We start from the raw sequence: 14,702 nt of genomic DNA, 5'->3' as shown, positions 1-14,702 counted from the left end.
AAAAAAAAAAAAAAAAAAAGTCATACCAGGCTGGCCTCAAATTCAGAGATCCATCTGCCCCTGCTTCCTGAGTGTTGGAATTAAAGGTGTGTAACACCATGCTTGACTTCCACCTTGTTTTTTGAGGCAAGTTCTCTCACTGAGACCAGGGACTCACTGATTAGGCTGGCTGTCCAGCGAGTTCTAGGGATCATCATCCTGTCTTCATTTGCATTGCTGGGATTACAAGTACTTGCCACCAAACCCACTTTTTTTGGTGGGTAATGGGGACCTCATACTTGGATGGCGAACACTAAAAAGACTAAATTCTCTCTCCAGCCTCCTCATTTTTTTTCCTCTTTCTTTCTGTGTTTCTTTTCTTGCTTTTGTGTATGCTCTCAGGTATGTGAGCTCATGGAAGCCAGAGGACAATTTCAGGTGTCTTTTCTTGTTTTTCAGGTGATAATCCACCTTTTTTTTTCTTTTGAGACAGGTTCTCTTACTGACCTGCAACTCAAGTAAGCTGGGCTAGCTGACATTTTTGCAACTTTTGTTAAAATAAATTTGTCAGTTGAAAGGCAGAGACAGGCAGATCTCTGGGTACAGGGCCAGCCTGGTTGACATAGTGAGTTCTAACCCAGCTGGGCTACATAGTAAGACCCTGTCTCAAAGAAAAAAAATTGTGATCCCTTTTGCAAATTTGCTTTCTCATTAGACTTTTTATAAAAAAAATGATTAAAAAAACTGATTTATTTTACTTTTTATGCGAATGAGTGAGTGTACTCACTGAATGTGCACTTGGTGCCCAAAAATGCCAGAAGAGGAAAGCATTTGGTTCCCTGGACCTAGAGGTAGAGACAATCGTAAGCTGCCATGCGGGTGCTGGGAACTGAACTTGAGTCCTGCTAGAGCACCAATTGATCCAATTGATCTTCATTAATGAACCCTCTTTCCAGCCCCTCTATTTTTCTTTCCATTTGTTTGATTTTATTTTCTGCTAGATTTTAGCCTTTTGCATGATATAAAAATGTGTGAATTCTTTGAAAATTCCTTTTGGATTGAAATAATTTTCATAGTTTTATGTTTGGGTGGTGATCAATTTATCCCTTAAGGTATGATATAGTAAAAAGCGTAAGTATGTAAGTATTGCCAAAAGAACCTACAGATCTTTGCTTTTTTCCCCTTCTACATCTTTAGTTGCAGATGGGAAATGTTTATGAGGCTGGAAAGTTGAACCTCTTAACCATTATTCGGTTGTTAAATGAAGTCTTGAAAGTAATGAAATATGAACATTGTAAGGCTGGCCAAGCAAGACTGATAATAGACCTTCACTACCTTGAAAAAGAAGCCAAATTACAGAGGGAAAGATTATCAGATATGAAACATATGAGGTACACAGAAAAATTTTTTGTTACTTTACTATGGGGTGGGTAGGGTGGTTTTTCCAGCAGAAATTGAGTATAATTTTTCAGCTTTGACATATAAGTTAAGTACTGGTATTTGGGCCTGAGACATGTCTCAGCAGTTAAGAACATTTCCCAACAACTACATGGTGGCTCATAACCATGTGAAATGAGATCTGGTGCCCTCTTCTGCCCTGCAGGCATGCATGTAGACAGAACACTGTATATATAATATATCTTAAAAAAAGAAAAATACTGGTATTCAAGAGTCTTATGTAAGGAATTTCCAGAAAGATATGTGAAGTAAAAGGACAAGTAATGTAGTTTTTATTTTTATTTTTGGAATAAATTATTTGTCTTATGATAATTCTTTTTGTTTTTTGAGACAGTCTCACTTTTTAGGCCTGATTGTCTTATAACTCACTATGTAGAACAGGTTAACCTTGAACTCATACATGGTGGCACACAGCTATAATCATAGTACTTGGGAGGCTGAGGCATGAAGATCGTGAGTTTGGGGCCAACCTACTCTATATAGTGAGTTCCCCTGAAAATTGAGCATGAGAAAAGTTCCTCATTTGAGTTGGAAGATCATGAGCTTGGCTCCCTATAGGAGTTGATGGAGTGGGAGTGGAATTCAGAGTGAAGATTAGAGCTTGGGGAAAATAATGCCCTGTGGCAAAAGCCTAATCTCAGCTATTAGGAGGCCCGGGCAGGAGGTGGTGGAGTTCAGGGACATCTTCTGTTAAGTAGCCTAGGCCAGTCTACTGTGTGTGACCCAGTCTCAAAAATGTTTGTTTTTAAAATAAGTGGAGTAGTAGATGTATGATTGCTTTTTTGTTTTAAAATGAGAAAAAAATATATTTTAAATTCTAAAGAGTCACTTGTGAGAGTTAATTCAATTTATATGTAGTTTAATGGTTAATTTTTTTGTATTCTCTTCCCTAATACTATTTTCTTAAATTGTGCTATATTTTTATTTGTCCTTCAAATACAGTTATTTCTTCTGATATCATAGGCATAAAATTAAAGAGAGCGTCACTGCAATAAGACATTCTGTCCTTGAAAAGGAAGGAAAATGGCATCAGAAGTGGAAAGAATTTCTTGGTCTGTCTCCTTTCGGTCTAATTAAAGGCGGGTCTTCAGTAAGTACTCTAGATTTGTGTTTTGGAGAAGAGTTTAATTTTGGCAATTCTCTTTGTTGTCTTTAAGCTATTTATTTATTTATTTATTTACTTACTTACTTATTTATTTATTTATTTATTTATTTATTTTTAGAGGCAGGGTTTCTCTGTAGCTTTGGTGCCTGTCCCGGAACTAGCTCTTTAGACCAGGCTGGTCTCGAACTCACAGAGATCCGCCTGCCTCTGCCTCCCAAGTGCTGGGATTAAAGGCATGCGCCACCACCGCCCGGCTGTCTTTAAGCTTTAACAGTCTTTTAATTTATGTTACAGTAATCTAGAAATGTGTGTGTATGTGTATGTATTGTGTTTACACTGAAGTTGAAAGTTTTTTTAATAGTTGTATATAATTATTATATGTTTGATGGAGCTGGGGCAACACATATGTGCCATGGTGCACATACAGAGGGCACAGGGTGACTTTATGGTGTCAGTTCTTCCCATCCCCTTTTGCTTGTGTTCCTGGAATGGAAGTCAGGCCCTCAGACTTGCCTGACAAGTGCTTTTTCCTGCAGCTATCTCATCAGTCCAAGTTATTATTATTTTTTTTTTGAGACAATTTCATGTATCTTCGGTTGGCCTTAAACTTGCTGTGTGATGATGGATATGACCCAGTGATCCTCCTGCATTTGCTAGAATTATAAGCCCGCACCACCATGCTTGGTTCAGTGGTTTTCTTTTAGCGACAGGTATCTGTTGTGCAAATATGTATCCTAGGCTGATCTGGAGCACTTGTAGCCTAAGCTGTTTATTACATGCTAGGATTATAGTGTGTGCTACTATGCAGTTCAAATGTTTTAATTAATTTGTATAATTTTTTTCTAAGTACATTACAGTTCTTCATTAAGCTACAGTTATTTATAGTTACTCATTTTAAATTCAGAGGGTTAAAATACTATTAAATAAAATTTGAAACTTGTGGGGCTGGAGAGATGGCTCAGCGGTTAAGAGCATTGTCTGCTCTTCCAAAGGTCCTGAGTTCAATTCCCAGCAACCACATGGTGGCTCACAACCATCTGTAATAAGGTGTGGTGCCCTCTTCTGGCCTGCAGGCATACATATAGGCAGAATATTGTATACATAATAAATAAATAAATATTAAAAAAAGAAAATTTGAAACTTGTTTATACAAATAATACATTTTTGATTTAAAAAAAATGTTTGCAGGGCTGGGAGAGATGGTCTATCCTTAAGCCTACTGTTTTGAGTCCTAGCACCATGCGGTGGCTCATAACCAGCCAAAACTCCAATCTTAGGGCTTCTGATGCCTGCTTCTGGCTTCTGTGGGCAACAGGCACACACATGGTGCTCATACATGTAGGCAAAATGTCCATACTCATAAAACTTAAAAAAAAAAGGTAGTCACAGGATAAATGTTTGGTAATTCATTGTTAGGAGGAAAAATCTATTCATAGATAAACTTAGCTTTGTCATTGTGGTTGTTTGTGAGAGTGTTTAATATTGTGAATTCTGTATTTTAAGGCTGTGGATCTTTTGCCTCCCATGTCTCCCCTTTCGTTTGATCCTGTGTCAGAGGAAGTATATGAAAAGAGTGTACTTTTAAAGTATCCTGCTTCACTTCCAGGTTGGTGAGCTCCCCCCAGTCCCCTTTAAAGACAGTGTCTCATTGGTAAAGCATTGCCTGACCTGGCACATGCTGTGTAGACCAGGCTGTCCTGGAACTTGGAGCAGTCCTCTTGCCTCTGCCCTGAGTGCTGGAAGTATACATGTTCACCACTGTACTTGGTTTATTTTTCATTGTTCATAATAGTTATTTATATTTTTAAAATAATTTTTACATTTATTTGCATGTGTATGTACACTCAACAGTGCTTGTGTTGAGGTTGCAGAACAACTGGGTTCCCTCTTTTTAGCATGTGAGACCCCAGGATCAAATTCAGATCCTGGGTAACGTTTCTTTAATCCATCTTGCCTGCTCTCCAGTTATTTTTACTGTGAAATGTACGTAAAATTTCTGTTTTGGTGGCAAAAATGTCATGAAAAGGGATAGAATCGTATCATTTGTAAAACATGAATGTTTCAGCCTTTGTGAGGACTGGGATTAAGGTGTGAGACACTATACCTGGATTTAGAACCCTGGCTTGACAAATCATCTTTAGGATTTTGATGGTAAAGTTTGGCTTCCTGCTTTCTGCTACAGCTGACCATTGACTGTCTCATTGTTCATTTGTGCACAGTTAGGTTACAATTTATGGTTGCTTATAAGGCCTTTCTTTTTATGTTATGCAGATTAGTTGGGACATGCCTAAATGTAGGTTTGTTTTTATATGTTTGGATTGTGTATATGTATATTCTAGAAGCTCATTATTTTCCAAGTTTAAGAAATTGTCTTCTTGTGTCTTCTCTAATATTGCCTGTCTTTCATTCTTAAAATGATTTTATGTGTGTGTGTTTATATGTTTGCACATATCTGTGCAAACGTGTGCACGAGAGTACCCATGGAGAACAGAAGAGGTGTCACATTCCCGTGAGCTAGACTTAAGACATTTTTGAGTTGCCTGATGTGGGTGTTGGGAGCCAAACTCTGGTTCTATAAGAGCAATAAGCTGTAGTTGAACTTTTCATTGGGACCTTTGGCTCCTCTATAATGACACAGAGACTTATTATTATGAAGCTTAACTGATAGCTTAGGCTCGTTCCTAACTAGTTCTTAAAACTTAACCTATTTCTATTAATAGATTTGCTGCCACATGGCTCGTGGCTGTTACTTCTCCTACATGTCTTGCTTGTTCTCTCTCCATATCTCTGCACTTTTTCTTCCTAAGCACCCTTCGTGCCTGGAAATCCTGCATAGCTATTGGCTGTTCAGCTTTTTATTAAACCGGTCATATCTTTACACCATGTAATCAAATATCTTTCAACAAGCTGGATGGAGTTGGTGCACGCCTTTAATCCCAGCATTTAGGAGGCATAGGCAGGCAGATCTCTGGGAGTTTGAGGCTAGCCTGGGCTACAGAGCAAGTTCTAGGACAGGCTCCAAGGCTGCAGGGAAATCCTGTCTTGAAAAACCAACTGCTGAGCCATCTCCATCTTTCAGTTTTAAATCCTTTCCTTCTGGAATTCTGTCTTAGTTAGGGTTTCTATTGCTGTAAAGAGACACCAGGACCATGGCAACTCTTGTAAAGGAAAACATTTGATGGGGTGGCTTACAGTCCATTATGCTGGTACATGGAGGCATGCGGACAGGCATGGTGCTCGAGGTGAGAGGCCTGTATCTCCAGCCACAGGCAACAGGAAGTGATCTGAGACTCATGACTTGAGCATAGGAGACCTCAAAGCCCACCTCCAAAGTGACACAGTTTCTCCAACAAGACCGTATCTACTCCAACAAAGCCACACCTCCTACTAGTAAGCCACCCCATTAAATGTTTTCCTTTATGAGAGTTGCCATGGTCCTGGTGTCTCTTTACATGTTTACATAAACATAACTAAAAGAATACTTTTTACACTTCCTTAGATACACATAAAGAACATAACCAAGAAAATGGTAATGGAAGAGAAGCCGATACCCTAGGAGGTGTGTGTGATCTAGCCGACAGGTAAAGCTTTTGATTTTCATACTGACTGCTGATTTGAATCTCATCTTAAGCCAATTTACAACTTTCTGTACTGTAGAATAGTGTGTGATTTCTTCCTCTCAACTAGACAGTGTTTTTACTGCAGACCCATGCCTGCAGAAGACATTCAGTACTTGCTGTGCCTGGGCATTTCTTTCCTCTTCTGTTTATCTGAATATTGGATTACATTATGGGGATTGTCTGAGTTTTGAAGGAAGTGTAGGTTTGGAAATTGCAGAAGGTAAGTTTGGGAAGCTTGCCCTTTCCTTTATGTGTGTGCTATTTTTGAATCACTCTTAACTATTGAATCTAAAATTTTGGGGCATCTGAGGTAATCTGGTTTGGTAGGGAACAGACTAATGCTTTCTGTTGCAGTGGCTGAGTCTAATTTAGCTTTCAGTTGGTCCGTGTTTTCTGTCTTTTTTATCTTTCTATTTTTCTTTTGAAGTTTTTTGAGACAGGGTTTTTCTGTGTAACTTTTGGCTGTCCTGGAACTTGCTTGTTGACCAGACTAGTCTTGAGCTCACACAGAGACCTGCCAGCTTCTGCCTCCTGAGTGCTGGGATTAAAGGCGTGCGCCACCAACACCTGATGATTCATCTTTTTCTTCTTTAGCCTGCACAGCTTGCTGTTTCCATCTATTTTATAAAAGTTTCTTTTTAATTTATGTTTTATTATGTTTACAATGTTTACATTGCCTGCATATAAGTGTGTAAGTGTACTTAGTGCATGCCTGGTGCCCTTGGCTAGAAGAGGGTGCTAGATTCTCTGGAACTGAAGTTATAGTTGCGACCTGCATTGTAGGTACTAATAACCAAACACTCTGCAAGAACAGCAATGCTCTTAGGTGAGTCATCTCTCTGGCCCATATATTGAAGTTTTGTTTATGTATACAGTGTTCTGCCTGCATGTATGCCTGCAGGCCAGAAGAGGGCACCAGATCTTATGGATGGTTGTGAGCCACCATGTGATTGCTGGGAATTGAACTTAGGACATCTGAAACTGCTGAGCCACCTCTCCAGCCCCAACTTTTTTTGTTTGTTTGTTTGTTTGTTTTTGTTTTCCCCCTTATCTTTTTTGCTTGTTTGCTTGAGGCAGGGTCTCACTGTGTAGTTCTGGCTCTCCTGGAATATAAGCTGACCTACCTGTCTCTGTGTCCTTAGTATTAGTATTAAAGGTCTGCACCACTATGTTGGACTTATACTGAAGTTTTTGATATTTTATAAATAGTTAACATTCTTTAGAAAAAAATATTAGAAGACACCTGATTTACTCTAATACCAAATTTAATATGAAAAACCTAAGCTCATTTCATTACCACTTCCTTCAGGAATTCTACTTTCTTTATTGCCTGTTTTCTGTTATCCCATTTTAGCTCTTACAGTCAGTGACTGGTGACCAGTGAGATACCTTAGTGGACAAAGGTATTTACTACCAAGCTTGAGGACATGAGTCCAGGCCTGACCCTTCAGACTCACATAGTGGAGAGAGGGAACTGACTTCCACATGTGTGCTGTGAAACGCACAACCTCCCTACCGTTAATTAAAACATAAAGCAAAAAACCCCTCCGAATTAAATATATGTTATGTGCATATTTTTATTGGAATTATGAATTATTGTGTAACAGTGAAACAGATATACTTGAACAGATAGTTGTATTATGTGTGCAGTGTGTGCTAATGTGGAGACCAAAGCATTACTAGGTGTCTGTTACTCCAGAGACAGTCTCATTGAACCCGGATTTCACAAATTAGCTAGGTTGGGTGGCTAGTGAGCCTTTGTGGTCCTTCTGTCTCTTGTCTCCGAGGACTATAGGTGTGGGCTGCCATGTCTGACTTTTTATGTGGATCTGAACTCCAGCTTGTGCAGGAAGCACATGAACATCTCTCCAGCCCTTGTATTGTCTTTTACACTTATTTTTTTTTTTTCTGTGTGGATGAATGATTGCATGTATGTGAGGTTACAGTGACAACCTGTGTGAGCTGGTTTATTCCTTCCTTCTAAGAGTTGTTCCAAGGATCAAACTGAGGTTGTCAGGCTTGGCAACAAGTGGCTTTATTTGTTGAGCCATCTTGCCACTTCCCATCTATTTTTTTTTAAGTTTTGTTTTTAGTAATTTTGTTGTGTATGGGTATGTGCACATGAGTGCAAGTGCCTGTGGAGTTCAGAGGAGAGTGTCAGATCCCCTGGAGTTGGAGGTTCAAGTGGTTGGGAGCTGCCCAGTGTGTATGCTAGGATCTGAGCTTGGGTCCTCTGCAGGATTAGTACTGCTGTTACGTTTGGGGCCGTTGCCCAGTACCGCCATGTATTATTTGTAAGTATATGTTTAGGCCTTTCACATACATGCATCCTCACAGGTAATGAAAGCACCCTCAGTCCTAATGCTGGTTTTGATTAGAGTGAGCGGATGGAGATAGCATTGTACTCAGTATTCAGTAGCAGTAGTTGTTCCTTTGCTGTTGTGAGCACTCTCATTATAGTGATTTTTGCAAAATTTCTAATGTAGAGTGGTAATGATGTTTTCTTGATCTATTTATTTACTTTTTGATATTATTTTTAATTTTTAAATTGCTAGCCTGCCATTTTCTGTGTATATCAGATTGCCCTTGAATTCAGAGTTCTGTTTTTTGCTTCCTGGGATAAAAGGCATGTGCCACCATACCCAGTATTTCTCAACTCTTAATCTCTTATGTTTTCTTCTTATTTTTTAGGAAAGAAGAAAAAAAAAAAAAACAGCCCTCCCTCCCCCCAGGCTGTGCTAGTGCACGCCTTTTATCCCAGCACTGGGAGGTAGAGGCAGGTGGATCTCTGAGTTTGAGGCCATCTGGTCTACAGAGTGAATATCAGGACAGCCAGGGCTACACAGAGAAATCCTGTCTAAAAAAACAAACAACCCCCCCCAAAAAACCTAAATTCTAGTCTTGTCTTTCTTTTTTAAAAGTTACATATATTTTTAATTAGAACATATTAACTGTGTATAATGTTTTTATATATTCATATATCATCCTTGAAATATTTTTATTAATTCTTTGAGAATTTAATACAGTGTGTTTTGATCTTATTCACCACCCTCTCCCCATCTCATTTTGGATTGACCCTACCTCCCTATCCACCCAACTTCAACACTCCTCTTCCTCTAGTTGTGGGGGATGCTGTACCTATTACTAATTAACTTGTTTCATATGTGTATGATGTAGAGGGGTGTTGTGCATATCCCATTGTGTACATGTGGAGGTCAGAGAAATTTTGGGGATTGGTTCTCTATTCCAGGGTGGGTTCAGGAATTAAGCTCAGACCTTCAGTTTTGCACAGCAAGTGCTTTAACCTACCAAGTCATAACTCCACCTTCTTAAAAGATTTATTTCATACTTATGTAATATGTATATGCACATTGGTGCCTGAGGAAGTCAGAACAGGGTGTCAGATTATTCGATCTGTCTATACACATGTTTGGAACTGAATTTGGGTTTTCTAGAAGAGCAACAAATGCTCTTAACCACTGTGCTGTCTCTCTAGGCACCACCCCACCTCCAAAAACAAACAGAAAGAAAGAAACAAAAACTCAGTCCTGTCAGAGCTCTAACTATAGAGCCTGGAACTGAAGAGCCTAGGAGGAAAACCCACCAGATTAATTAGCAAAGCTGTTCAATTTGTGTTCTGTCCTGGAAAGTAAGCAAAGTGCTTACACATGCCAGTAACCCCCCCACCCCCTTTCTTTTGATCTTAGAATTTAAAAGATCTTTTGAAGACAAGAGTTACTTACAGGCCAGGCTGGCCTCAAACTTGCTGTTTAGTAAGGAGAGTTTTTCTGTTTTTCTTTTAAAGAAAGTTTATTATTTATATGTGTAACTTATGAGTTCCTGCACTTGCCGTTGCGTACACATGGACCACGGCACACACGTGAAGGTCAGAGGAGAGCTGACCTTCTGGGTCTCTTTCCACCTTTATATGGGTCCTGGGGCTCAAACTCCAGCTTATCAAGCTTGCATTGTGAGGTATCAGCTGCCTTCTCCACAGGAGCCATATTGCTGGCCTGACCTTGACCCTCCTGTCTTAAAATGCAGTTTTAGAATTACAGGCACATGCCACCATGATACCCTTTTATGGGCATGCAAACATTCTGCCAACCTTATCCACGTTCAGCCATATCCCAGAGTTAAAGTTATTTCTCTTCAGGTTTTTAAAGTGTAAAATAAATTGTTTTATAATTAATATGAAAAGGTAACATAACATTTTAATGTTTGTGCAGAGGAGCAGGGGAATATAAAACACTAAGGCATAAGAATGGAGAACACTAAAACACTGAACAAACAGTTTCATTATATATAACAGTTGTTACAGGGCAAGATTCACAGGAGAAACTGGTTTTGGACAGGAAATATCAAGTCTTTTTGTTAAAAAAATTTGATCTGCAAAATTAAAAATTTTATGATAGTGAAGAATCTGTACACGGGAAGGAGAAGAACTTGAAATGGGTTAATAGTGTACAGATTACTATTTTTATTAAGACTTGCACTTCATGAACATACATATTTTAATTGCTATATTGTATTTTTTTATGGCCAGGAAAGGGATTAGAATAAAGAGTAATTATTTGTTTTGTTTTATTTTTCAAGACAGGGTTTCTCTGTAGTTTTGGAGCTTATCCTGGAACTAGTTCTTGTAGACCAGGCTGACCTCGAACTCACAGAGATCCACCTGCTGCTTCCTCCCAAGTTCTGGGATTAAAGGCGTGTGCCAACACTGCCCAGCAGGAAAAATATTTATTATTATGTTGTGTGTGGTGGAGCACAGATGGGTCTGTGTGCAAAAGTTAGAGGGTAACTTGAGAGTCTATTCTGCTCTGCTGTGGGAATGGGGATTGAGTTCAGGTTGCTAGGTTATGTGACAAGTGTTTGCCACTGAGCTGTCTGATATTACAGGTGTGTGCCACCATGTCTGCTTAAAGGAATATTAAAGTCTCTGCTGCTGTGAAATTGTATTAATATATTGAGGACTTTGTAATAATGCAATTCTAGTTAGTTGAATTTGTTTTTTAAGTTGTATTGAAATTGTTGTGTGCCAACTCATTTAACCATGTAAAAATATTATTGACGTAAAAGATACAAAGAAAGAAAGTTTGAGTTAGTTGGGAGAATGATACACAGATTGGGCAGAAGTACTGCTCTAATTGTCACTAAACCTCCCTAAAATAAATTGCCTTTCGATGACCAGGACGAATTGAGTGAAATCGTCATGGACAGATACGGGGCAGACAGTTTCTTAGATATTCAGATTCATCAAGTTAGTGAGTGCCTCCTACTTATAACCTGGACTTGCTGTCTTTTCTTTCAGCCCTGCGCCTTCCCCCTTACAATGTGCCTCGTCATCAGATACAAACAGTATCACACTACTTGAAAAGGTATCTTGTAAAACAATTTTCATTTTTATTGTTGATTTGTTGTAAGACTCTGTAGGCAGAGTTTCTCTGTGTCTCAGCAGCTGGTCCCAAATAAACACACAGAAACTTATTAATTATAAATACTCATGGGGCTGGAGAGATGGCTCAGTGGTTAAGAGCATTGCCTGCTCTTCCAAAGGTCCTGAGTTCAATTCCCAGCAACCACATGGTGGCTCACAACCATCTGTAATAAGGTCTGGTGCCCTCTTCTGGCCTGCAGACATACATGCAGACAGAACATTGTATAATAAATAAATAAATAAATGAATGAATGAATGAATAAATGAATAAATGAATAAATGAATAAATAAATATAAAAAATATAAATACTCAGCCAATAACTCAGGCTTCTTACTAGCTAATTCTTACTACTTATCCCGTATTTCTTTTTTTTTCCTAGTTTTTATTTCTAAACAATCTTTTCTCATTTTACATGAGAAAAGTTCCCAATCCCAGTTCCCACTCCCTCCCCTTCTTCTGCTTCCACCACCTTCCCCCATCCCATACCCCATCTACTCAGAGAGGGAAAGGCTTCCCATGGGAGTCCACAAAGTCTAGCACTTCACTTTGAGGCAGGGACCAAGGCCCTCCCCGCTACATCTAGGCTGAGCAAGGCATCCCTCCAAAGAGAATGGGCTCCAAAAAGCCAGTTCAAGCAATAGGGATAAATCCTGGTCCCACTGCCAGTGGTCCCACAGACTGTCCAAGACACACAATTGTCACTCATATTCAGAGGGCCCAGTTTAGTCCTATGCAGGTTCCCTGCTGTTAGTCTGGAGTCAGTGAGCTCCCACTAGCTCAGGTCACCTGTTTCTGTGTGATTTCCCATCATGGTCTTGACCCCTTTGCTCCTCCCTATTTTCAACTGGACTCAGGGAACTCAGCCAGATGCTTAGCTGTGAATCTCTGCATCTGCTTTCTTCAGTTGCTGGATGGAGGTTATATGATGGTAATTAACGTCCTTAATCTGATTATAGGGGAAGTCAGTTCAGTTCCTCTCTCCTCTATTGTGGATTCTTGGAAATTTCCCTAGTGCCAGGTTTCTAGCTAGCCGCATAATGGCTCCGTCAATCTAGATATCTCTCTCCTTCTCTGTTAGTTCTACCTTGTGGCTCATGGCTTGTTAACCTCATTTTCTACACATCCCGCTTCCTCTGCATCTGGCTTGCGACTCATCTAATTCTGCCCTTCTTCCCACGAAAGCATTCTCTTTTCCCTGAAAATCTTGCCTAACCATCGGCCAATCAGCTTTTTTATTAACAAAGAGAGCAATACATATTTAGAATTTGCAAAGATTGTTTCACAGAAGACATGGCCTTGCTAATTGATCCAGGCTCTTGTCTTGAACTCACTGTGTAGCCCAGGCCAATTTTGAACTCAGGACAATTCTCTTGCCTCAGTTGCCCACATAGTGGGATTACATAGTTGTCTAATGTCTGGCTTTAAAAACAGTTTTAATTAATTGTGAATATAGTGATTTATAATAAATAATTATTTTTGGTGACACAATTAAGTTTTTTCCTCCTGTTTTTGTACTTTTCTATTATCTTGCTAAATGTGAATGTGAAATTGTTTCTTCACAATAGTATTGTCTGTTGCCAGTGTGATGATACACTCCTGAGATCCTGGGCTTTGGAGGCTGAAGCATAAGTGTCTCTAGGGGAGGCTAGCTTGGGCTACACTGCAGTTCCGGGTTAGCCTGGCTACTCAGTGAGACCCTGTCTCAAAAAGTAAAACATCCCTACTTTTAACCCATGAATCTGGAGTGAAGATAACAAAATCACCATGATCATTAAGGTTATAATTTATGTCTCTTTTCAGGATCCAAATATGAGAACTCCCAAAGAGAAAAACATAATGACTTATAAGAAAGTATCAGACTCTGATGTGGAAAACTCTCCTTTATTAGACATTACAAAGAATACACAGAAGAATGTATTCAGAGAGTCTCTGCCAGTGAAAAAGAGTGATCCATTCCAGAAGGAACAAGATCGTCTAGCAGAAGAGGTTAGAAGATTATTGAATAAATATACTTAAGTTTTTGTTACTTTCTTTTGTTTTTGTTTTTTGTTTATTTTTTTCAACACAGGATTTTTCTGTGTAGCCTTGGCTGTCCTGAAATGCACTCTGTAGGTCAGGCTGGTCTTATACTCAGGGATCTGCCTGCCTCTGCCTCTGTTGGGATGAAAGGTGTGTGCCACCACTACGTGGCTTCTTTCTTCATATTTGGTATTTTCTAAGTTGTATTGGAATCAGAAATGGAGTACAGTTGTTGAATAATGGGGTAATTTGAAGTTAAGGAAGTCACAGATAATAAAAATCTCTGGAGAGATTGTTGAGTAGTTACACTGTTCATTCTTGCAGAGGACCCGAGGTCTGTTCCCAGCACCCATGTTGGGTGGCTCACAGCTGCTTGTAAATCAAGATCCAGTGAATTTGATATTTTCTTCTGACCTCTTCAGCCACTGCACTCATGGACATGCACATAACACATAATTAAAAATAAAAATAATCTTAATAAAACTTAAGGCTAAAATAAAATTAGCCTTTTTTGGGGGTGGGGAGATTGGTTTGTTCTGTTGTTTTTCAAGACAGGGTTTCTCTGTATAATAGCTCTGGCTGTCCTGGAACTCACTTTGTAGATTAGGCTGGCCTCAAGCTCACCGAGATCTGCCTGCCTATGCCTCCTGAGTGCTGGGATTAAAGGTGTGCACCACTACCACCCGGCTTCAAATCAACCTTCTTAAAAATGCAAAAGTAGATTTCTTAAACCTATTTAGTTAAGATTGACATTACTTACTTCCCATTCTGTAAATATCATTCAATGTATAAACGTAGTACATGTTCGGTAGTTAATGGATAAAACCATTGCATAAATTGTTAGGTAAATGTCTTCAATGATTATAGTCATTTGAATACTTTGTGTTTCTTGGCTTTTTTTAAATATAAAAACTAAGATTATGTAATACCATTGAGTGTAATTTTTGTTAACTTTGCTTTCTAAATATTTAGAAAGTGACTAAAGATGTATCAATTCATTAACTTTAAAGTTTTTTTTTTTAGTTTAATTCTTTTTGTGTCTGTCTGTCTGTCTGTGCATCATATGTATGTTTGGTGCCA

At 39.0% G+C, this 14,702-nt stretch overlaps 1 protein-coding gene and 1 non-coding gene across 3 annotated transcripts in view; both read left to right on the top strand.

The window, feature by feature from the left end:
* The window catches only part of Haus6 (HAUS augmin like complex subunit 6), a 39,159-nt gene that overhangs the window by 14,485 nt on the left and 9,972 nt on the right, over window positions 1–14,702 (top strand). For both annotated transcript variants that reach the window (XM_013348267.2, XM_026781902.1), the window contains 6 exons: window positions 1,177–1,370; window positions 2,401–2,527; window positions 4,046–4,148; window positions 6,042–6,123; window positions 11,477–11,543; window positions 13,404–13,589. In XM_013348267.2, coding sequence (XP_013203721.1) covers window positions 1,177–1,370; window positions 2,401–2,527; window positions 4,046–4,148; window positions 6,042–6,123; window positions 11,477–11,543; window positions 13,404–13,589 — 759 coding nt within the window. The remainder of the gene's footprint in view (window positions 1–1,176; window positions 1,371–2,400; window positions 2,528–4,045; window positions 4,149–6,041; window positions 6,124–11,476; window positions 11,544–13,403; window positions 13,590–14,702) is intronic.
* On the top strand, window positions 11,272–11,402 carry LOC113456721. Its single transcript, XR_003377471.1, has one exon.

The sequence above is a fragment of the Microtus ochrogaster genome, chromosome 10 (assembly GCF_000317375.1).
Source record: "Microtus ochrogaster isolate Prairie Vole_2 chromosome 10, MicOch1.0, whole genome shotgun sequence".
Taxonomy (NCBI): Eukaryota; Metazoa; Chordata; class Mammalia; order Rodentia; family Cricetidae; genus Microtus; species Microtus ochrogaster.
This window is presented reverse-complemented; position numbering and strand designations above follow the sequence as displayed.